The sequence below is a fragment of the Mus pahari genome, chromosome 13, assembly GCF_900095145.1.
Source record: "Mus pahari chromosome 13, PAHARI_EIJ_v1.1, whole genome shotgun sequence".
In the NCBI taxonomy this organism is placed as follows: Eukaryota; Metazoa; Chordata; class Mammalia; order Rodentia; family Muridae; genus Mus; species Mus pahari.
In genome coordinates, this window is record NC_034602.1 from 84,753,342 (window position 1) to 84,778,995 (window position 25,654).

The window sequence follows — 25,654 nt, forward strand, 5'->3', positions numbered from 1 at the left end:
AGAGCTATACAGAGAAACCCTGTCTCAAAAAACCAAAAATAAATAAATAAATACTGGTTTTTAGAATGTAAAAATGTATGAATCCGATGATTATTTAATGTTCTTACTTTGTTTTTCTTTCCAAGTCTTGACACATCATCAAAGGCATAGTCTTTGCAAGATGGCTTACCAGGCTTCTCTTCACCCTTGTTCTGAGAACAGTCTCTTGCCCAACAGACATTATGCTGCTGCTGCTGCTGCTGCTACAAAGTAAGTATTTTTTAAGTTACTTCCTTCACTCTTACAGTTGTGATTCAAAAGCAGGGTTCTGTAAGGGTCTCAGTTATAAAAGCTTGTTATCTGTGCTCCTTTGACTTCAGTGTTCTGAAGGAAAGGTGAGACTTGGTCATAGCAGCACTTAAGAGCGCCTTGAGCTGACCACTCACCACTGCCTTTTAAAGCTGTTGTATTATGTTCATTTTAGGAGAAGAAAATCAAGGTTTCCTCCTCATTGCTGTAAAATGTCCTGGCAGAAGCAACTCAGGAGGAAAGGGTTTATCTGGCTGACCGTTCCAAGCTACAGCCATGGTTGTGGGGCAATGCAGGCGGTAGGAACTTGAAGCCAGTCACGTCCACTGACTGGAGCAGAAAGCAAGTGCGCTTTTCCTTCCTCTGCCTGCCTGCTGCCTCTTTTCACTCTGTCAGGCTCCCAGCCATGAATTGCGTGAACCTACTGCCCACCACACTTAGCCAGCTGAAGTATCTGCTACAGCACAGGCCAGCACAGGCCAGCACAAGCCAGCACACTCTTCACTCAGGCCTCCCAGGTGATCTTAGATGTTTGCAGTTGACAATGAAAACTATCAAGATGAGATCATAGAACCAGTCCAGATCAGAGGACCGGTAATGTCAGAATGAGGATTCAAATTCAAGGAGTTCAGTTCTGAAACTATTTTTTTCTGCTCTTTAATTCTTTTCTTCAAGGTGCTCTCTATTTAGATGTTAAAGGATTAGCAGCACTAGAATTTTATATTGGCATTTCAGATTTCCAGTGTTCATTGTGTTAATGCAGAAATACACACACACACACACACACACACACACACACACACACACACACACATAATTTTTTTATGTAGAGTTTCAGCATATGAAAATATAAAGGGATGAATTTGTTAAAAGCTGGTTTTATATGGAGTTAGAACTTGGTGTTTTTATCCATAGATGGTGCTGCTGTTGAATGAGGGAAGGGACTGACCAGAAGGCAAATGTTGGCACTCAGACTTAGGGCTTATGCCATCTGGTTGTTGGGCATGATGCTAATTGTTTTTTCCCCAAGGACATTGATGTTAATGAAGTGTAAAACAGACTATCATCTTTCTCTGAGTGTTTTTCCCTAATGTCACCATTTCTATAGTTAAAAGAAATGGCTGAGGGAGTAATAATTAAATGCCAAAGAGCTATAGAATATTAACAGTTACAATGTACAGAATCCTTATGTGCTACATAATAATAACTCATAATTATAACTCAGCACAGTTCATGTGCTTGTTCATTTAATCGTCATAACAGTTAGGAAGTACGGATACTATGATGAGCATTTTTCAGATGGAGGAATAGAAAGCCAAAGATTCAATTTAGTGTAGGTGTTTGGAATCTAAATTTCAGTACTCACGAACAGCATAATCCAGGAATAATTCAGTACAATATAACTCAGGATTAGGCAGCGTGGATGTGTTGGTGGAAAGATTTACTGTTTATCTTCAGAACTGTTCTCTAGTCTGAAAGAGTAGTGTCAGTGGCTTTGGAATGCAGTCAGTCTTCAAGCTACAGAATCATGGAGTACAACCCTTAGATTATGGGATATCCCAAATAAACACTGGGAAATTTTAGGGGAATTTGTTAATTCCTAGTTGTTTAACATATTCTTACTTTTATAAACTTAGCCAATGTAGTCTCTGTCCTCAGTATGTGAGGCACAACATAGTCCGTGTCCTCTATACGTGAGGCTCTATGTGAAATGTTGGTCAGTTGAGGATGAGCAGGCTACCTGTTTTGTTCCTCTGTCCTTGAGCATTTTAAAATGAACTGGAAGCAACACAAATAATTGACTTTTATCTTTAGAAGTAATTATTTTAAACGAATTAGTTTATGGTAAGCAATTAAAAGTGTGTGAAAGTTAGCAGTGAGAAGTAGGTGGCTTTTCTGTACCTGTTCTTTAAGCCATTAATTTGCATCAGTATATGCATTTTAAACTGTATTTCTTGTTGTTTGTGTAAGTGGTACTGCATAAAGTAAGCATGTATGTTGTGGAAATAGATTCCTATGGTACTGTTTAGTTGTTATAACTGTATAATATTTAGCTGTATAAATGTACTAATATTTTTATGTAATTTAACTTTCTAATATTTTATTAATATAAATGACCCTCAACTGAATAATCATGTACTTGTTATATATAATGGAAGTATTTGAAGTGTAAGCTCTAAGAAGTAGAATTCTTGGGTCAGAAGATTATATATATATATATATATATATATATATATATATATATATATATAGTTTTGTTGTTTTGTTTTGTTTTGTTTTTGCAATTTTGAGAGATAATTCAAACTTACCTTGTTAGCTTGTATCTGCTAGAGCTCTTGTCTAGCATGTTTAAGGCCCTGAATTCAACCCCCTAGTACCAAAAGGAAAAAGGAAAGAAACAACTTATCAGTTTGTATCTTTACTAGCAAGTGTTACTAGAATGTATTTCTTTATATTTAGTATAGGTAACTATTATCTTTTTTAATTTAGGTAATAAGTACAATTGTGATTTTTAACATGTTTATGAGCCATTTTTATTCTTTTTCTAACTGAGCACTGTTTTTGCTTGTGGGTTTTGTTGTGGATGAGTAAGACTTCTTTTTATATCATGAATGAGATTTCTGCTCTGACTTCCCTTAAACGTTGTGACTATCACAGTAGAGAAATGGCTCAAGTGGGATGGGATTGCTGGTGGGAGCTGAGCTGACCTGAGGGCCAGCAGGGCAAGTGTGCTTGCCTGGGTCTTCACAGTTCTACAGGAGAATTAGGGAAAATGTATGTCAGTGGTGCCAAGGCATGGATGCAAATGCTATGAACATTACGGCAGCTTAATAGTGTAATACAGCTTCATATGGGTACATCTGGGGCTGGCAGGGAGGTTATTAGAAAGGAGGCTTTCTTTGCGCCTGCCTAGAGATGGACTCTGGGGCCTTACAAGGGCTGGGCGGCTTCTCTGTCATCAAGCTCTGGCCCCGCACCCTTGGGTGTGAATGGGGCCTCTATTCTGACTGGCTGTAGAGAAGGTGGAGGGGTGCAGGTTGATGTTTTTTTTTTTTTTACATCCCTCCCCTCAGTGTAGAGTGCCAGTTCTCCATATTAGAAGTTACCAGTGTTTTACATTTCTTCTTTGTATTTCTTATTTTCATCTTTTGCCTTTTCTTCTGTTGGGCTGTTTGCCTTTTTATTTTTGCGATGTGCAAGTATTTATTTATTAGGCTTATTAATTTTTAAGAATATTATAAAACATTTTTATTCATCCTCTAGAAAATTCTTACTATATCATCCCCAAATTTTATGTAATGCAGTTTGATACTTTTTATTGGCCTAAAAAATCATAGCATAAGAAATATGCCCACTTCAGGAAGTTATGAAAATTTGTTATAAGATTATTTAGGAACGTAATGAGATGTATTCATAATTTTATTGTAATCTTTATTTTTAAATGCATCGACTTCAGAATCTACTAAAAACAGTTCATGGAGTCAAGATCTAAGGCATGGTAGTGCTTGCTTCTCTTTGTCAGTTTCTTTCCATGTATTTTTGTTTAATTTTATTAGGGTTGGGCCCCCTGTTTCCATGGGTCTTATCCTGGACCAGTCATTGGTTGGCCGCCCTCATATTCTTTGTGCTGCCTGTACCCTAGCACATCTTGTAGGCAGGACAGATTGTAGGATGACGGTTTTATGGCTGGGTTGGTGTCCCAGTCCCTCTACTGGAAGCCTTACCTGGTTACAGAAGATGCCCAGTTCAGACTCTGTATCCCCATTGCTAGGAATCTTAGCTAGGGTCACCTCATCCATCCCTGGGCGTTTTCATTGCCCTAGGTTTCTGGCTTGTCCCAGAGATTCCCCTCTTTCCAGTTGTCTCTCCCAGTACTCCCCCTCCATCCTCCCCACACCTGATCCCTCCTGTTCTCATCCGCATCCCCCACTACCCTCTTTGTAGTTCCTTGTTTTGTTTTTGGTTTGTTTTAGTTTGAGACAGGGTCTCTCTAAGTAGTCCTAGATGTTCTGGAACATGCTATGTAGACCAAGCTGGCCTTGAGTTCACAGAGGCCTGCCTGCCTCTGTTTTCTGAACACTGGGATTAACATGCTTGGAATACCATGGGCTTCTCTGTTGTTCTGAATCTCTCCACCTCACTGATGTGCAAGGATATGTCTTCTGTTTTCTTCTTCTTGTTCTTTGTCTCCTCCTTCTCTTCCTCCTTCTCTTTCTCCTTCTCCTTCTTCTTCTTGCCACTTGGCCATTCTGATTCTGGTTCTGTTTTGACAATATGGTCTTTTTCTTGCTTCTTCATGTATTATTATTATTATTATTATTATTATTATTACTACTATTATTATATTAAATGCTGAAATGTACTATGTAGAATAGACAAGATGAAATAATGTAAATAGTAAATAGGCTTGTCTTTTAATGTGTCATGTTGAGCCAGTGTTATCAAGAGCTGAGCTAGGTTTTGGTTTTATGGTTTCCATGTTCACCATCAGCGGAAGTCTCAGTACAGTTACTTTGTGCTCAGTGTGGGGGGTTGGGTTGTTGGGTTTTTCTTAGTGCTGTGCTTGGTGTTGTTTCCTTCTGTGCAGCTGCATCTCAGCAGGGCCTTGCCTTCCCCTAGCATAGGCTGTCCCTGTTTCTTACCCAGTGACTGCCTGGTTGGAAATGGGTGGCAAGAGGCAGTCTCTGCAGTCTGGATTCCGACTTAGGGTTTGTTAAGCCCACTGAGGGCTTTGGAGACAGGGCTTTTTGAGCACACCTCTCCTTTCTCCCTGTTCTATATCTACTGCAGGTTTGGGGGATGTTCTGGCCCTCCCTCTGATGGATAGATAGTAGGCTGGCCCTCATACTGTTTCCTGCCTTGACCCTAGTGGTAGAAGTTTTAGTGATAGTTTTCCTCCCTTCCATCAGAAACAGTGGGTGCTGGCTTGGGCCTTTTCTTCCTCCTGCACCATACTCTCTAGTCTCCAGCCTGCTGGACCTGTCCTTGGAGCACCTGGAGGAGGAGGTGTGTGGAAAGGCCTGTGAAGGTACAAACTCTATGTGTTGCAGAGGAATTACATGGGCACACTAGGCTCTCAGTTTTCCTTACCTGCTTGCTTTTCTTTGATTCTGTCCCTGGGAGACATGATGAGAGTAAGGAGCGGCTGATTGATTCTCCTTGGCGTTTGGGCACTGCATTCTTAGCTCTGGTGGGTCGAGGCGGGCTGGCAAGCTGTCACGCCCTCCTCGCCCATTGCAGTGCTCTTGCCAGCTTTACGTGGAGCAGAACTGCACTTAGGTTAAAAAGTAAGCAGCAAAGCACTGCAGAGATGTCAGTGAATTTCTCACAGGAGCTTTAAACCGGATTATTTAGTTCAGCTTGGGTTTACAGAGCAAAGAACTCCACCTCAGTGGAAAAGATTCTTTGCTTTTGAAATACTTGGATGGTGTCTTGGGGTCACGGATCTTCAAGGACTGAAGTGAACTTCACTTTAGCGGTGTTTTTCTAGTCTTGCTTTAGTGGATCTGACCATGGATTAGTTTTCCTTTCATGAATTTGTAGTGAGAGGACAGATGTGGCCGGGTGAAATCTATTAGCTGAATACAGTCCCCTGTTACTCATTTAATCTGTGTGGTTTAGTTACCCAGGTAACTACAGATAGTTCTGTTTTCTTGGTGCAGCCTGCCAGGTGTCCTCCTCTTCCCCCTCCCCCAAACCTTTTGAATATGATTTATACTGATCTGAAAATCACAGCTCTTCTGATAGTCTTGCCTAATTGTATGAACAACAGAACTTCTTAATGTGGCTCTTTTGAGTATAGGCAGGTGGTTTTGGCTGCTGTGGAAGCAAAGCAGTGGGTTGTGAGATTAGTTTGTATCATGTTACTGCAGGAATTTGTTTAATTGCAGTTCTTTTTTTTTTTTTTTTTTTTTTTTTTGATTAATGAATTTCACTAACACCCCTCTTCGTGGTGGGAGGTGAAACTCAGGACCTTGGGTAACTAAGGACTTTATCCCCAGAACGAATGAGTGGCTTAGGCTGGACTGGACTGGCTTTGTAGCTTCGGGTAGCTTTGAACTCAAGATCTTCCCTGTCTCCCTCCGAAGGGCTGGGGTTGTACGCCACTTTCCTGAGAGTCCCATGTATTCTAGGCTATCATGACTTTAGTTTCTCCTAAAGCACTGTTCTATTTGAAACCTAAAAATGTTCTCATTGAAGAACTCAAATACTTATGGAGTTAAGTCCCAATCGTAGGTAAGTACATTGATTGCTCTTTACCATCATAACCTCACCATACTTGTTGAGCTTCACAAATATGCATAATTTCATATATAACTATAAATTAAATCTGAAGATTTCATATTAATTGTGTATTAAAAGGTTGAGAAATTAAGCTGTGAAATCAACATTTTATTTCTGGTAAGTTTGATGGCTAAAGCTAGAGCCTATGTTTAATTTTAAATAGAGCACTTTCTTCCTAAACAGGCTGTCTGGGCTTCTATTGGCTTTGTTACTCCCTTAGTAAATACAAGATTAAAATGTGGTCTCTCCAGTTTGGGAGGCTTAAGAATTTTGTATGTACCCGGAGATCACATCCTTCCACTTGGACATTTGCTTAAGCTTGCTGTCAGCAGCCTGTACCATTATAATGAAGATTATCACTACTTGCTAGTGTGTTCAACTGCTTATTAGCTTGGAAGATACTGTTATTAGTGGTGATAATTGGATTTGTTGAGTGCTAAGAACAAGAATGGAATTTTGTATTAGATTGGGTTTGAGATTTAAAAAAAATACTGTTATTTCTTTCACATATGTTTTATGAGGCTTCATATTTATTTTGTTACTTCCCTAACAGATGAACACAAACTTTGAGGCTAGAAACTTTTATAGTTGTCTAGATTCAGGGTCTGGCATGGAGCTCATTGGATTAGAATGAGGCTGGTGGTTATTTTCTGGAGACTGTTTCCTAGTCACTCCCCTGTTGGAGACACTGCTCACCTGCCTTTACCTGTGTGCTCCTCCTCCATCCTAGAGCAGTGGCAGGTTGCCTCCTTCACACTTGAACTTTGTCAGTGTCTCAGCTCCATCTGGTTCAGGTGAGAAACGGGAAGTTTTCCCTCTTAAGAGACTGTGTGATTGGACTTACATGATAGTCTAGGATAATCTCTCCATTTCAAGATCTTTAATCTTAGCCACATGAATCTCGTTTGTCCCATATTGTGATATGATTGTCTTTTGGGGGTGTATTATTTTTCTCATATCAGTTATAAAATACCTTACAAATGGCAGCCTAAGGTGGGGGCTGTAGACTTCTTCTGGCTCATGGTTTGTAGGTACAGTTGAGCCTGTCAGGGAAGGCATGGTGGCAGGAGCAGCCTTTGACAGTGGTGGGAGGAGCTTGTGGTTGCTTGCTTATGTCTGGATTGATAAAAAAGCAGCCAGAGAGCAAGGAGGAGGGCTGAGCTATAACCCGAAGATCTGTCCCATGTAGGAGGGCTGAGCTATAACCTGAAGACCTGTCCCATGTCAGAGGGTAGAGCTATAACCTGAAGATCTGTCCTGTGTCAGAAGGCTGAGCTATAACCTGAGACCTGTCCGGTGTAGGAGGGCTGAGCTATAACCTGAGACCTGTCCCATGTAGGAGGGCTGAGCTATAACCTGAAGATCTGTCCCATGTAGGAGGGCTGAGCTATAACCTGAGACCTGTCCCGTGTCAGAGGGCTGAGCTATAACCTGAGACCTGTTCCGTGTAGGAGGGCTGAACTATAATCTGAAGATCTGTCTGGTGTCGGAGGGCTGAGCTATAGGACCTGAGGCCCTGTCCTGTGAAGGTCACTTGATTCAGCTGTGGTCCATCTCCTATAGCTTTCCCAGTGTCCTCAAACAGGGCCACCAGCTGGGGACCAAGTAGTCAAACCCTGTAGGGGACATTTAACCTACAAGCTACTTTTGTGGACATTGTTCTGCATATCATATCACAGAATCCAAATATCTTTCTAAAATAGTGTTTTACTAATTTCAATCGCTTTGGTGATTTGAATAAATGTTGAACTTATATCACCACTAGTTTGTTCTCTTAGCTTTAAACTGTTACCTGCATTTCCCCTTTGGACATTATTTCTTTGGTATTTGTAAGCACTCACTAGCTTTTGTATGCAACAGACCTCACCACAATTACTCATCACTGCATGCACATACATGGTTTCTGACCAAGGCTGGGAATGTGGTGGCCCAGACTTGCCGTGCTGCCAAGTTTGCAGGTCAGTTGAACATTATCTCATTAGCCTGGGGCTCTGTGGGGCTAGCTCTGGTCCACGTGCCTCTCATGCTCTTAGCTTGGGCTTGTGTTTATGAAAAATGACAGTAATAAAAACATTAATGTAGAAACATATGAAGCCTCCTCTGGCTTAAACTTAGAGCAGGGAAACTGTCACTTCCTTATTGTGTTAGCCAAAACTAACTAGTCACATTGCCAAATCAGTGGCCTGGGGCATGCATTCTGTTCCCTGGGGACCTGAGTAGAGAGGGAGGAGATTCAGAGCACTGCTTTGACTACTGGCTTCTCCTTCTGGTTCTTGTTAATGATAGACCGTTCCTCCCACACCTGGTTCCCAAGCCTGCACCACAGGAGGTGGTACAGATGGTTCTTTCTATTTCCTATCTTTTGTATTTACCTTGTAAATGTTTTCCTAGCCTGTCATCTTTTCAGCCTTATCAATATTTGTTCAGCATTGGCTACTCTCCTTAGGAAGAAACAGAGGGAATATGCTTTTGTTTCTAACCTCATTTCCTTCAGATCTGTCTCCTGGAATATGCTACAACTTGAAATTTAGATACCATTCTTGCTCAACAATTAGAGCTATACTGCTCCTGAGTGTTTACCCAAAGGGATTTTAAATAGACATTCTAGAGATCTGTGCACATCTCTCTGTGGGTATTGCTATATTAATTCACTGTGGTTAAGGTACAACATCAGCCTACTTGTCTATGAATGGATGAACAGATAAAACAAATGTGACACATATCCATATTTGGAATTGTTTTCAGCCAATAAAAAAAAAAAGAAAAGAAATCATGACACCTGCAGGGAAATGGTGGCACTGGAGATGGTGTTGTTAAAGAGAGGGCAGTGGGATACATGTGATGGGAAAGCAGAAGATTGATGGCTTCTGGGGTCGGGGTGGGGCATAGTGGGGAACAGTAGAGGGGCAAAGAGGAGTAACAGTATAGGAAGGTGATGACTAAATAGAAAGCATAGTGACATCTGTATGACCATGACACTGAAACTCAAAACTGAATAGAAGCATCCCGTCATAGTGAAATGCCATATTTTATGTTTTCACTCATCAGCAGATGAGTCTGAGTTATTTCTACCTTTGGGCTGTTATGCATAGTGCTACTATGGACATTTTTTATTTTTTTTGTTTTCTTGAGACAGGGTTTCTCTGTGTAGCCCTGGCTGTCCTGGAACTTGCTATTTTGACCAGGCTGGCCTTGAACTCACAGAGATCAGCTTGACTCTGCCGTCTGAGTGCTGGGTCTAAACACAAGTACTGCTGTGCCCAACATACATGAAGTTCTTTTGGGTGTATATCAAGACTGACTTTCTTTCTTCTCCTTCAGTCCTGTCTCTCACAGCTCTTCCCTAACTCCTAGGTTGAACTAAGAGTCTTCATAAGATCCTGCTAAGTGTCTATAATAACATAGTATGTTGAAACTATCTCTATGTGTGTATTTCCCCTTTCTCCTTTGTAAGCTTCTGAAAATTGCAACCACGTTTCATTCACCTTGTGCTGACTAGAGACAGCACAAATTCATTGGTATTTGTTGAGTTAGGGAAACTCTAAAGCAGTATGTGCTTTAGAGTTTTTCTGTCTTACATAAATCCGCTTTTTAGAGAAGGTCTTCTTGAATACATTCTGATATAACTGACCTTAATGTATCTTGCTTTAAGGCCTGCAAGAAAAATTAAAAAAGGTGCCAAGGAAAAGACATCAGATGAAAAACCAGTAGATGATATAGAGAAAATAAAGTCATATACCTACATGGAAAGTGATCCTGAAGATGATGTCTACTTAAAACGCTTATACCCACGGCGGATCTATGAAGTAGAGAAAGCTATTCACTTACTTAAGAAGTTTCAAGTTCTGGACTTTACCAATCCAAAGCAAGGTGTTTATCTTGACTTAACATTAGATATGGCATTGGGGAAAAAGGTATGTAGACCTGTGTTTATTAAAGTAGATACATGAATTGATCCTTTTTTTTTTTGTTTGTTTTTTTGTTTTTTAATGGAGGAGGGAGTAGAGGACACCTGATTTGAAGGTTGAAGCGCAGACACTAGAGGTGGAAGGGTTTCCACCAGGGTCTCAACCTGTGGGTCGAAGCCCTTTGGGGTTGAATGACCCTTTCACAGGGGTCGCCTAATACCATCAGAAAACACAGATATTTACATTATGATTTGTAACAGCAAAAAAATTACAGTTATGAAGTAGCAACAAAAATAATTTTATGGTTGGGGGTCACCTCAGCTGTATTAAAGGGTCACAGCACGAGGAAGCTTGAGAACAGTGGTTTACACAATGATGGGAGTTGAGAAGGGGTGTGGAAAGAGCAACCAAAGCTAAGGACGTATCGAAAGCCATAGGGAAACCAGCTACTTCATAAGCTATTTATAAGTAAAACTTAAAAATTCTCTAAAATCACCCCCAACCCCATTTGGTTGTTCAAGACAGGGTTTCTCTGCATAACCCTGGCTGGCCTGGAATTCTCTCTGTAGATCAGGCTCTCTTTGAACTTACAGCGATCTGCCTGCCTCTGCCTCCTGAGTGCTGGAATTTAAGGTGTGTGGACTTTAGCATGAAAAATATGATACTTCCCAAGTATAAGATGTGTTGAAAGCATGCCTGGAAGTTGGACTGCTTTCCTTGGATTCATTGCTTTGCTTATTTTTACATTTCAGCATGCTCACCTTTATCATAAAGACATGAAGTGTTTAGTTCATGTAGCTCTGTTCATGGTGAACTGTGATAACACATATAAAAGCTAGGCCATTTTAGTTACCAGTACTTTGCATTCACTTTTCATTTACATCTGTAGTCATCTCAGAAAGTCCTCAGTCATTCGTGTAGTTCACAGCAGTGTCCTGCAGGACCTCAGGCATCATTCTGAATATGGAATCTACTTACAGGCTCACGATACTAATGATACAGTTTTTGTCTTACGTTTGCTCTGTTTTGCCTCTGTGCTGGGAACTGAGCCCAGGGCTTTGAGTACCAGGCAAGCAGTCTACGCTTGTTGTTGTTAATGCTTCCCATCAAAGAGTTGTGTAGTGAATCAGTACTCCCCAGGGGATGCAGGTGTGGATGCTGGCGGTCTGGAGACCTTACAGAAATCAGTTGTGGTGTGGTAATAGGAGTGCCGATCAGTAAGTCTATGGATGGCTAATGTAGAGGGTACTTGAGAATGTATGCCTTCTAAGAGGTCTGAAAGATCCCCAGGAGGTGGTTGCTGCTTGGAAAAACTTTCCTAAATATAAAAGTCTTGTCAGAGAAACAGTCCCTTTTTTCTCCTGCCAAGCACGTGAAGGGCCTAGAACCTGTTTTTATAAGAACTCTCCCTCGGAGGCCTGATCCTCTGAGGACCAGGTTGGAAGCTTCTTCACCAAAATGCCTGAAGACATGAATTCTGAGGTCTTACGGACTTGTATGTGTGTGCCCGTCAAATGATACGTTGTTCATTTTGAAATTTTCAGTTCACTTCTCAAATGTATGAAAGCGATGGTGATGTCAGTTACACTAACGAGAAGCCCCTTTCAGTCTTGGCTTTCTTTGTAGATCTAGGACTTCTATTTATAATTCCCCTTAGCCATGGAGTGAACTACTGAGCAGGTCAGTTGCACGCTGTCCTTGTTCTGGATGTCTAGCTGTTTTTATCATCTTCCTTGAGTCTGAAAACTCCATTTAAATTTTTAATTCAAGGTAGCAAGCATCCATTGATACCCAGAAAATGGAAACTATTGTACAAGTTGCTAGGGAGGTGTTGATAGATATGAATATACTTGCAACATTTGAGAACCTATGATAAATGGTTTAAGTAGAAACCTCACGAAATGGGGTGTGATGTACACAAAGGATGGTTAGATTCTTATTCTTATTTTTATTCAATAACGTAATCCCTTGAACTTTAAATTATGATCAGAAAATAGTAAGGAATAAAGGGGTGGACCTAATGTAGATTGAAAGATTTAAAGGCCAGAGTTGGAAATGGTGCTGAGTTCTGTATTCCCAGCATTCAGGAAGCTGAGGCAGGAGGATCTTGATTTTGAGGCCAGCAGAATAGCCTTATCTATCCAGCCAACAAACCAAATAACCAAAATAGCCTCAAAAACTTAAAAAAAAAGTCATTTTTGTTTTTTATAGAATGCAGAAGATAATAGAGAAGATAAACTTTTTTGTAATTATTTCCCCCCTGTGTATATTTAGAAAAAAGTGGAACCATTTGCCAGTGTTGTTGCTTTACCACACCTTTTCTCGTCAGAAGTCAACAAAGTTGCTGTGTTTACAGGGGTAAGTAATTTTGTCAACAATTTTATAATTTAATTTTTAAGAGATTACACTAGTCAATAAAGAGAGTAATGGAATGTAATTAGAGAAAATTCCCAAGTTTATATCAGTTCTTTAAAGCGCAAAGCAGGTTAGTTACCTCTCTGCAGTTGATTCACTAGTCTGAGGGAGAGATGCACCCAACAGTGCTGCCACCATTAGCACTGATCACAGCAGTGCTGTTCCAGAGAACCTGAAGAGAGCTGTGGGCTCTGGCAGCTGTCTCCAGCTTCCTACTCAGGCTCCTCAGAAGCACACAACAGAGACCAGCGCAGTGCGGCTCCAAAAGCACAGCTTAAACAGATGCTTGCCCACAGTGCCGGCAGCCACAGCATGGCGGGCGGGCATAGGGTCCGGCTTGGTGGGCTTCTGTGTTGCTGACATCTGTTTCTCATGTGCTGATGCGTTTGCTTAGGTTTTCCCTTCTTTACCATCTGAATTTCATAACTGAGACTTTACAAGTTTTCTCTGCTTTCCTCTGGAGGAAGACAGTGTGTTCTTTGCAGTGAGTGGGACTTAAAGTTGTCAGATTGCCACAGTGCAGTAACTAAGGGAGAGACATATATTCTCAGAAGGCAACGTGATAGAAACAGGATGTGTGCCAGGACAATCAGTTTTCCTTTGAAGTTGGCAGGTGTGGCTACATTTTGTGTTTTGATTTCTTACGTTAATTTTTCCCCCTCATCAGTTTTGTAAGCTGTAAGTTAGTAAGATGAACCATGTTTTAAGTTTTTACTTTTGGGAGGTGTGGATATTGGTAGAGCAGCTACTTGTCACTTTGCTTGGTTTTTGTTGAGACTCTACAGAGTCCTGGCTGTCCTGGAATTTGCTGCTTAGACCAGGCAGGCCTTGAACTCAACAGTGATCCTCCTGCCTCTGCCTCTGACACTTGCTAGGTTCTTTATATGACATTAAGGTGTATTTCTGCTGTCAGTCAAATACTCCAGGTACATACAAACTGAAGTTTTCAGAATCTAATGTGTCTAATGCATATAATTAAAATTGGTATAGTTTAATTAAAATTAATAATTTTTACTTTTAATTGATATTTCTAACAGCTATTGTCAATATAATGAATCTGTTTAAAAATAATGTATAAACTGTTGTATTTTGGTAGAATGCATCAGAAATTAAAATAGCAGAAGAGAATGGAGCTGCATTTGCAGGAGGGACAGACCTGGTTAAGAAGGTACCTGTGTTTTGTGTTCATTTCTTATAAAGATTGTTCTGATCACTCTACTTCCATTATTTATTTATAATTTTGTGTTTATAGGGTTTTGTCTGCATGTAAATCTGTGTCTCATATGTGTGCCTGGTGTCCTTGGAGGCCAGAAGAAGGTGTGGGCTTCCTCGGGACCAGAGTTATATACAAACAGTTACTAGCTGCCATGTGCCCCTGGAAGAGCAACTGGTTCTCTTAATTGCTGAGCTGTCTCTCAGCCCTATACATTCAATTTTTATATTTGCACATGGTCACTAGGGTTATATGTCTCCAAAACAGTTAGTAGGCTTTATAAAAAGAGGAAACACTTTGTACTTTGTTCAGTTTCAAATCTAAGAAAAAGCCACCGAAGCTCTTAATCATTGATTACTTCATTCTTTGATTTGTTTATAGTTTATTGTTGTTATGGAGGTTTTGTGAGTAAAACGTACAGGCCAAATCAATATTACTCAGGTTTTGAATGTGAAATTTAAAATGAAATCCAAATATTAGTACATGCAAATGTTTCGTTCATGTTTTTAAACCAAGTGTGTTTTTCTTTCTGGGAGTGAAAGTATCATTAACTTGGTGTCTAATCTTCAGAGTGTGGTATTTCCTCTGAACATTTACTACCCATCCACTTGAGGTGGACTTAGCATGGTCACGGAGGAGTAAGAAGCCCACCTCAGGAAGGAAGGGTCTGGGGAGCCTTGTAGGAAGAGGAATATAGTTACTGTAAAATCACAGATGTAAAATTCTTAACACTTTAAAGAAGAGTCAATCTTCTAAAGAAGTTAATTAAATTATATTATGGATAGAGGTAGGCAAGAGGGATCTAGGAAAACTGATTTGAAAATGTATCCTCTGTTAAATATATAAAGTTTTTGCTTGATTTACTGGGCTGGTCCTTCAGGGAACATGGCAGCTGAGTAGTGTTTTAAGTCTGATGGTGATTTTAATTTCCTTTTAAAGGGAATTGGAGATAGTTTATCTTGGAGTCAAATTTGAATGACCAAGGCCTAGGAAACACAAGAGTTGGTTGCCCCCCACCCCACCCCCATCTTATGTTCCTATGTGGAAGTAGTTTTGTTACCAGCAAGAAGTTCTTTTTCTTTGCCCATTAAAGGATTAAAAGGCAGGAAAATTCTCAAGGGCGACAGTTAGCAGCAGACACAGTCAGCAGTGGAGAAAGGTTTCTCTGGGGTGAGTAAACACATACACCCACAATACAGAGGGAAATAACCTTTACAAAACAGAGGTGGGAACTCAGGAAGTTGAAGCCCAGCTTCTCCTTGAGGGTTGCTTTGAAGATCTACCTCCCTTCTTTTAAGGTCTCTGAACTTGCTGAGCCAGTCCAGCAGGAGGAGGAAAGGCTCACAGGCCTTTGTAAAATCTTAAGTAAAATTTCCAGTGAGCTTACTGTAAAGTGGGAATGGATCTTACTTTAAAACAGGTTTTGGCCAAGTTCAAGTACAGTATTTTGTTCTTTCTGGCATATCATTTTAATTCTTTAAAAAGTACTAACAGTGTTTTAGTTGATAAAGAGTAAATATACTGCAGGCACTTGGGAATCTGAACGTGGGCCTTGGCCTCTGCAGTCAGAAAACTACCCTCAGCTCGTGTGCTGCTGGCTTTGCCCAGCTTGCTCTCGACCCTGTGAGAGTGTCACAGCGGCCACAGCCAGTCCTGTAGCTGCGGCCACAAGTTACTCATTCTCAAGGATAAAGCAGTGGGGGAGAGTGTGGTACACAGCTCTATCGTTCATAAAGTCCTGGAAAGAGAAACCCAAATAAGATAATCTAATCGTGACTTTTGGTATCTAAATATTGTAGATACATAATTTTCCTTTAGGAGCCCCAGTACTGAATGCATTAGAGAAACAGTTCTACTTGGGTTAGTTATCTTTACCAGGGAGTTCTTCCATCATGTGTGTGTAAGTTTTCTGTGGTATTTTTAGAAGGTATTCATTCAGGTTATGAAGTAAGTTTAAAACAGGGTTTTCAGGTAATATGACTATTGATTTTCTGGCACATTTCTATACGTTTATATTTACTCATTTATTGCAAAACTGGAGGTTGAACGTGGGGCCTTACCCAGGTAGGCAAGTGTTCTAAGACCAATAATGCTCCGAGCCCCTCATTCCTGCTTTCATAAATTACTCTGTCCTCCTTAGAATTTAGCTGGAGAAATGGCTCAGCAATAAAGAGCATTGGTTGCTTTGTAGAGGACCCAGGTTCAGTCCCCAGCACTCACATGGTGGCTCATAACCTTCTGTAACTTTAGTTCTAGAGACTCCTATGCCCTCTTCTAGTCTTCATGGACACCAGGAATGCATGTGGTGCATAGACATACATGCAAACAAAATACTCATAACCGTAAACAATATAAATAAAATATGTTTTAAAAAGAAAGAAACTCTAAAGGAAGCTATACTTACTGAACTTTGAATCATTTCTAAGATCTTAATTTACTTATTAAGTTCATTTCACTTTGAAATGTCACACATATATTTGGCTCAGAGAGATCTGAATGCAATGGTTTTTCTTGTCTATAAAAGCATAATTTCTGTCTACAGATTTGTGTTATTCTAAGATGTGTTCCTAAGGTGCACTGTAGTGCAGCATTCACAGATAATTTTTAGCTTAATGAATCATGTTGTAGAGTTAGTTTTAGGAAGCCTGTTAATGAAAGCCTTACCTACAGTTCTTTGGCATTCAAAGTTGTCTTTGTTTACTCCGTGTTCTTGGGGATGGGGACCCTGGTTCTAGAACCCCACTGCCTGTGTTTTAATGCTGGCGCTGCTCTTAGGAGACACATGCTGGCTCCTTCTCACAAGGCTCTGGGTTCCTGTCTAAAATAATTAGTTAATTTTAATATCTGCCTTGAAGGATTCGATGGACTAAACTGTATAAAGTATGTGCAGAATTCACAATTCATATGTTCTCACTTAGTATGCCATTATTTTTAAGAGGGGAACAGTATGTTATTCAAAGAAACACTAGTAACAGGAAGATAACATCCCACATTATAGCCTAATTTTTCCAGAGTTCAGTTTCTCTGAATTCATTAACCCCAGCCAAGGCTTTGGATAGGTAAGGTCTCATGTAAATAGAAATAGTTAAAAGGTGAAAGGTGTGTACCTTAGCAATATTTTGTTTTAAAAGGTTATTTTACTTTATTATCAATTAAATTTTTAAGTGGAGTATGGTAGGGTGGTATAATAATTATTTTGGGTGCCAGCATAGATTTATCAACAAATCCCATAAAGCTTGATTATCAGTCCTTGTGCTCTGAGGATCAGAACAGCGTTTGATGAGCTGTAAGTGGCTTATCTTTGTCCTCTCGCCTTTGGGTTTATTATTGGTAACAAGGAGAGTTTTAACTCAGATCTTTGTGAAAATAATGATAAATTCAGTTCTTTTGATGTACTAAATTTAGAAAGTTAGTGGTTGCTAGTGAATTTGGCAACTAGGAGCTATTTTGCTTGTGATCTCATGAGAAATACTTATTTCTCTTCTGTCTTAATAGACATGAATTCTGCTTTGGGAGCCTTGTGTGAGTTGGACACATATTGATGTTGTGTTCTAGCTTATAACTGCATTTTGCCTAGCATAATCTCACAGCAGAATTAAAACCATTACTTTTGTTTAAAAATACATGTAGCTATTTTTAAAATATAACAAAGTGTTTTGCTTCTGATGTTTTTTCGCAACTAGTGACTGTATTTATATAATTCTGTGTTTGAAGAAAAATATGCATAATAGTTCTTTTTTGAATCATGATGAAATTGCTTATGTCCAAAACACTAACGTTTTTCATGTGTTCTTCCTCTGGTTTTTAGATCTTGGATGACGAGGTTGTTGTGGACTTTTATGTAGCTGTCCCAGAAATAATGGGTGAACTTAACCCTTTAAAGAAGAAACTGAAAAAAAGATTTCCCAAGTCTACTAGAAGTAAGAAAGAATGTTTCTTCTTTCAGTGTTATCAGCAACTCTTTATACTTTCGTTTGTAAAAAACAAAGCTGCTGCTATGTTTGTAGACCAAATGTTATACCTGATATAATATTTGAGATTGATGTTGCAAGAATATGTAGATTTTATTTTCCTCTTTGGCATTGATATTGTAGGAGTGTAAATCAGTTGTACATTACTGGAACACAGTACCAGTACCTGCTAAGAACATTGTCATCATGACATTCTGTTGTGTTGACTTTTATATTTATCAATATAATGTATATGCTCATTTAAGACTTCAGCTTGTCCATATGTGTGTGTGTGTGTGTGTGTGTGTGTGTGTGTGTGTGTGTGTGTGTGTGCTTGGCTCTATAATTGTTTCTGATTAGTAGAATTTTTCTTTATGAGTACTTCCTTCTTAACAAATACAAGAGAAGCAGGGTGGTAATGGCACATAGCTTTAATCCCAGCACTTAAGAGGCAGAGGCACGCAGATCTCTGAGTTTGAGGTCAACCTGGTCTACAAAGTAAGTTCTAGGACAGCTAGGGCTGTACAGAGAAACCCTGTCTCTAAAAAACGAAGAAAGAAAGAAACCCAACAACAAAAAAGAAGTATAGTGAGACAGGTAATGTTGTTACATAAATGCTGCGTTATAAAATGAGAGCTACAAATTGACCAGTTCTTAAGGTACTGTGGATATTGACCGGGGTTTGTGTATAATCTAGGTGGGGACCTCAGCAGTATACCACGAATGAGGTGACATTAAGATATTCCAGTATAATCGGATGAACTGACTGAGACCTAAGTAGAAAGAATATATGAACACAGGCCTGAAGGAGGCTAGAAAGGATAGGCTGGCTCTGAGAAGTATCAGGTCCTTTGGCTCACATTGATAATGAATAATGGAAGTGAGTAGTGGGAAGCGAAGTTGGGGTGGATTGACGCTGTTTTGAGGAAGTCTTTGAATTAGGAGTTAATGAGCATGGACTTCTTGTCTATTCAGCATGAATCATTCAGGTGGTATAAGGTGTGATGTGACATCATCTGTTCTCTAGAGTGGCGGGAGACATACTGGTTTGGATTGGAACTGGAGTAGGGAGCCCAGTTAGGCTGCAAGGATGGGGGACGGATAGGGGCAGTGTTCAAACTCTGTCAGTTCTGTGTGGTGAGAACTGGGAGAGACAGTGTTAAAGACAGGACTTATGACTGAATAGGAAAGGGGTGGCTGAGAGGGAAAGAGAGGCTTGCCCTGTGAGGTTCCCCTGACAAATGGTGTCATTAACGAGGCAGGGGCACAGACACAGAACAGGTGTGGTCGTTGTAGGTGCTCCTGGATGGTTGGTATGTTTTCTCTTAGGCACTGCAAATAAAACAAGGGCTTTACAATCTGTTTTAGTTTTTTTTTTTTTTTTTTCAAATTTCAACTCTAGTAGAGATAAAGAAAAAAACATTAACTAAAATTCTTCATACATATTAGCTACTAAGATATCATCTACTCATTGTCTAACTAAGAACGATTCAAATGGACACAAGTTCTTTTATTGTACTATGGTTTTGTTATTTTTGAAGCCTGCATTAAGTCACATTGGTATTAGATGTGGGTGGGACTCAGCGTTTTTGATAGAGATTTTCATCGCAGCTGCCTTTGTTGTTATGGAATCAGATTCATATTTTTCCTAAGTCAGGCCTGAAATTGAATATTATTGGGGAAAAAAAGGAGATTTGCAGTCCTTAGAGAAAATATTTCCCAGAAACAGATTTGATTTCTAATTAAGCTCAAGTCATAGCCAGTGGCGCTAATGAAGACAGTGAGAGGTAAGGCTCATGGTGCCCACCTGTGCCCACTTGACCGCTGGCTGCTGCTGTCCCACTCAGCTGTCTGCCACCTTTGCCGTTGTTCTCTTCTCTAGAATCCACCGCATTCCATTTCTGTTACTCTATTCTACCCTATTCATTAGCACTTCTGTTGAGGTTCTGTTGAGGTTAAGTCTAAGGTATTCAAATAACTTCCTTATTCCAAATGGTAAGTATCCCGTTAAAGTGTTTCTTTTTTTCAGGGGGATTTACTTTATTTCTACTTTCATAATGAACCACACCTTCCACCTGCCATGGGTGTCCTTAGTGTGTGTGACCCCTCCCCCAACAGTGCTTTAACAAGGTTTCTGGAAGAATGACAGGGCCCTCTTCTCTAACATTTTCTTTGAGCCCTACAGGGTCTCTGCTCAACAGAACCAGCAAAACATTTGTGTTCTTTAAGCATGAAAACAAACAGCCTGTCAGAAGGTTCAAACAGAACACACCAGATGTGCATGGAAACAGATGGAGCTTCTACTGTGCATTTTTAGAGATTGCTCTGATTCCTTTCAGAATGTTTGATTCCTCCTAGATCCAACAAAACACATTAGGTCAAATAGAAATTAGGAAGCTACAGTTAGAACCAGACACTGCAGCTGGGCACATTGGTTTCCATCGTGCCTCAGTTTTACTAACAGGAGTGGGTGTGGCCATCTTGGCTAGATCCAATGTCCAGTGTGCACAGTTCACAGCATGTTTTATTTTAGTTTCTTAGATAACTATAGGCGATTTCACTTTTCCAGATTCCTGTTTGGTGTAGTTTCTCAGTACTTCTCTTCTCTCTCTCTCTCTCTCTCTCTCTCTCTCTCTCTCTCTCTCTCTCATTTTGCTGGCCCTTCACCTCTCCAAGAGCTCTGTGAAATTCTTTAGTCGTCATTGTAGACATGTTTCCTTTAGTGTGATGTGTGTATGTGTTCATGTATACATATACTGAGGTGTGTGAGTACATATGTGTGCATGCACGTGGCAGCCGGAGATAGATGTCTGGTGTCTTCCTCAGTCACTCTCTCCACCTTAGGTTTTTGAGCCATGGTCTGTCATCTTGTAAAGAGCTGGCTGCTGTCTCATGGGTAACACTCATAAATGCTAAAATGACAAAACCTTTAAGTACTCTTCAGGACTTGAAAGAACATTTCATGTACCCAAGTGTCTTAGTCAGGGTTTCTATTCCTGCACAAACATCATGACCAAGAAGCAAGTTGGGGAGCAAAGGGTTTATTCAGCCTACATTTCCACATTGCTCTTCATCACTGAAAGAAGTTAGGACTGGAACTCAAGCAGGTCAGGAAGCAGGAGCTGATGCAAAAGCCATGGAGGGATGTTCTTTACTGGCTTGCTTCCACTGGCTTGCTCAGCCTGCTTTCTTATAGAACCAAGACTACCAGTCCAGAGATGGCACCACCCACAAGGGGACCTCCAACCCTTGATCACTAATTGAGAAAATGCCTTACAGCTGGATCTCNTGGAGGCATTTCCNCAACTGAAGCTCCTTTCTCTGTGATAACTCTAGCTGTGTCAAGTTGACAGAAAACAAGCCAGTATACCAAGTTTCACTTCTGTTACTGAAGTTGGACTCTTAGGTTATATGATGAAAAATACAAGGGTTTCTACTCCCCACTCCCCCTGTGCTAGTTTAAAAACTAGTCATCTGTGAAAGAACCCATGAATGAGTAGGTACTGCAGTAAGAGTGGATGAGTTATGAGTGTTTTATGGATAACACTCCTGTGAAGTTCATTTTCATTATTTCAGCCCTAGAGACTGCTGTGCTGTTTTTCACACATGCACATAACAAATTCTTTACTTTCTTGGGTGTTGGATTTGTTTGTTTGTTTGTTTGTTTGTTTTTGTGTCTACCTGTAATATGTGTTCAAGTCTTACTATTAGAGTAAAGATACCTTAATTTTATCTGTTGCTATTGTCTTGTGGTCTAGAATAGTATCTGGCCCAGGATAGTCAAGTCTAAAATATTTGTACAATTAATGACCATTTAATGAAGGATTCAGTTGAAAGAACATACAGAGTTAATAACTTGGCTGAACCATAGATTAAGCATAATTTATACACTTTAAAAAATAATTGTGTCTATTCTAATTGAGCATCTGGTGTATGCCTAACTGGATATGGAATGGTGTTCATGGCATGAGCAATGTACTTTATGCAGTTAACTTCAGCACTTCATCACCCCAGATTTGTCTAGTCAGGCAGAGAGCACTCACCTGCCATTCAGGCCTTCGTGGGAGTGAGCTGCCCTTGCTGGATAGTCTTAGTTCTTTGTCTTTACACCAGTCTTTAAACATAGATGCCCTTAGTAAGCTGTTCCCTCCACTTCCTTACAGCCACCTCTCTCACAGTTACCTGAAACACTGCTCCCAGTTGTAGTCACTGAGCTTTGTTTTCCCAAATCCAAATGTCAGTTCTTAGTTTTCACAGTTTAGTTCTAGCTCGCTTCCTTCCTTCCTCCCTTCTTTTCTAGCCTTTTCCTTCCTTCCCGACTTCCTTGCTTGTTTACTTCCTTGTTTCTTTGTTTTCTTTAGAGAAGGGAAAAAAGAAAAGTTATTTTATGGAGAAGAACTGACTCTTACTTGGAAATGGTAGAGAACCTTGGAGGGAGAGAAAGGCGAGGAGGAGAGGAGAAGAGTGTGAAACAGAAAAGAAAGTGAGAGCAAGGTGGGACTGCAAGCTGTACAACCACTCTGGAAAAAAGTCTGGCGGTTCCTCAGAAAATTGAACATAATACTACCGGAGGATCCAGCAATACCTCTTCTGGGCATATACCCAGAAGATGCTCCAACTGGTAATAAAGACACATGCTCCACTATGTTCATAGCAGCCTTATTTATAATAGCCAGAAGCTGGAAAGAACCCAAATGTCCCTCAATAGAGGAATGGATACAGAAAATGTGGTACATTTATACAATGGAGTACTAGTAAGCTGTTAAAAACAATTAATTTATGAAATTCTTGGCCAAAAGGCTATATCTGGAGGATATCATCCTTAGTGAGGTAACCCAATCACAAAAGAAGTCACTAGATATGCACTCACTGATAAGTGGATATGAGCCCAGAAACTTAGAATACCCAAGATACAATTTGCAGAACACAAGAAAACCAAAAAGAAGGAAGACCATCGTGTGGCTACTTCATTCCTCCTTAGAATAGTAACAAAATACCCATAAAAGGAGTTACAGAGACAAAGTTTGGAGCTGAGACCAAAGAATGGACCATCCAGAGACTGCCCCATCCAGGGATCCATCCCATATTCAGCCACCAAATGCAGACACTATTGCACATGCCAGAAAGATTCTGCTGAAGGGACCTTGATATAGTGGCCTCTTGTGAGGCTATGCCAGTGCCTGACAAACACAGAAGTGGATGCACACAGTCAACTATTGGATGGAACACACAGCCCCCAATGGAGGAGCTAGAGAAAGTACCCAAGGAGCTGAAGGGGTCTGCAACCCTATAGGTGGAACAATAATATGAACTAACCAGTACCCCCAGAGCTCGTGTCTCTCGCTGCATATGTAGCAGAAGATCGCGTATTCAGCCATCATTGGGAAGAGAGGCCCCTTGGTCTTGCAAACTTTATATGCCCCATAGAGGGGAATGCCAGGGCCAAGAAGTGGAAGTGGGTGGGTAGGGGAGCAGGGTCGGGGGAGGGTATAGGGGACATTCGGGATAGCATTTGAAATGTAAATGAAGAAAATATCTAATAAAATAATTTAAAAAAAAAGTGAGAACAAGTGGATGTTGGTAGATCATTTCAAAGCTCAGCAACCTGATGGTTGTCCCTGCGGAAAAACTGGATAGAGTAATAGAGAGCATATACCTCCCGGCTTTGACTCCATACCTTATCGTGACCTTAAGTGAACTCCGTAACAAGGAAATGGAGACAGCAAATCACGGAGAATCATTAATTCTTATCTGCAAAATGTGTTTCATGATAGCATATGCCCAATAATTTTTTGATAATGTAAGCAGAGTTTAGAACAAATTAGATATACAAAAGTTCATACTATGTGTAGACCACTTTCTTAAGATTCATTTGCTCGATTGCTTTAGCGGAGCTTACACATGGTTCCATATGTCACTTCTGTAGTTATGAGCTGCTTGTTAAATAATTGTATAATTATGGAGTGTCAACTATGTTCTGAAAATTTAAAGATTAAAGGCCACTTCACATTTTTAAGAAAATACATATTGATAGAAATGACAGAAGAATAAACTTAGGCGTTAACGTGCCGTGGGTACTGGGAAATAAATATACAACATATTTATGGGAATGTTTAACTTCTTAGAATCAAATTATGTAAAGAAGATAGATGTTGAGAGGTTAATCATAAATAGGTATTTCCTTTCCTAACGTGTGGACTACATTCTAGGCAGAAGCAATGGCTTCTTTAATGTAGAGAAGTCAAGCAAGAGTGAGTGTATTCAGGAAGTTTATTTTAAGCTGCTTTCTGTCATTTGGATGTGAGTGTTCTCAGGTATTGGTGGTTAATGGGGTTAGATAGTGATAGTGTGCTTTCTGTATCATTCCACAAGGATTAGATTTTATCCTCCATGTGGAGGAGAACCACTGAAAACTGTGTTCAGAACCATGAGATATGGTTTTCTTATTAGAATGAATACTCTGGGGGCATGTAAGTCATGGGATGGATATAAGGATGTAGAAACTTACACGGAGAACATTGTGAAGACTGTTGTAGTGGTCCAGATAAAAGAGGACAGAACACATTTGCAGTGGTAGTGAAGACAGGAGAAGCTTGTGAGGTATGCTGAAGAGGTAGACAAGAAGAATTGCTGATTAAATATGAAGTGTTAAGGGATCTGGAATGATTCTTTAGTTTTGGTCATAAGTAGCATAGAGGATATTGTTCTAAATACAAATATACAGGAAGTTAACCAGGTTTTAGCATGACACGCATCACACAAAGTACAGATGACCAAGGAAAAGATTACTTGGTACATATTCATATTAACATGAAGTAGTTTGAGATTTCAGACAAGGTGAATGGTTAAAAGGCACATAGCTTAAATCTAAATAGTGGAATAAAAGAGACAAAAAATGGCTGTATAGGAGGAACAGAGGAGCAAACACAACGAGACAGTAGAAAACACATTAGTTGGAAATGGACTGCACACTCCAACCAAAACACAATGCATGAGATAGGGAGAAAGCAGGCTCTTTGTACAGTGTCTGCAGAAGAAACACTTTGAATATACAAATAAACTAAATAGTTATAAACCATGGAAACAAGTAAGAGTAAGAGAATGCCATTGGCTATATTAATGCCAGGCAAAATAGGTCTTTAAAATGAGAACAGATACTGGAGAAAAGTTGGATAATCTATAATAATAAAAGAACATACTCATTTATAGACAGAGCCCCAAAATACATGAACAGAATCAGAAAGAATTAAATAAAATGACTCTTAACAATATTTTGTTCTACCCACAAATTAGTGTCTCATTCAGCCATCATCAGAGACAGTGTCTTCAGCAGGAGTTGGGAACTAATACAGAGACCCACAACTGGACAGTGTGCAGAGAGTGAGAGACATTGGAGCACTCAGTTATGAGTGGTGTGTCAGTGAAATGCCCCACTCAGGGTTTGGGAATTATGCAGAGGAGGAGGCAGAAAGATTTTAAGAGCCTTAGGGGATGAATGATACCAAGAAAACAGTGTCTTCTTGATACTGTGGCAGCATGCACAGGGCTTGTATATATCCAAACCAGATGGGTGTGTGTGTGTGTGTGTGTGTGTG

General features: G+C 40.1%; 1 protein-coding gene across 1 annotated transcript in view; it reads left to right on the plus strand.

The window, feature by feature from the left end:
• Positions 1–25,654, plus strand: part of Mrpl1 (mitochondrial ribosomal protein L1) — a 57,461-nt gene that overhangs the window by 5,517 nt on the left and 26,290 nt on the right. Inside the window, exons 2-6 of the mRNA XM_021210992.2 lie at positions 126–249; positions 10,226–10,487; positions 12,756–12,839; positions 13,993–14,064; positions 17,918–18,029. Coding sequence (XP_021066651.1) covers positions 126–249; positions 10,226–10,487; positions 12,756–12,839; positions 13,993–14,064; positions 17,918–18,029 — 654 coding nt within the window. The remainder of the gene's footprint in view (positions 1–125; positions 250–10,225; positions 10,488–12,755; positions 12,840–13,992; positions 14,065–17,917; positions 18,030–25,654) is intronic.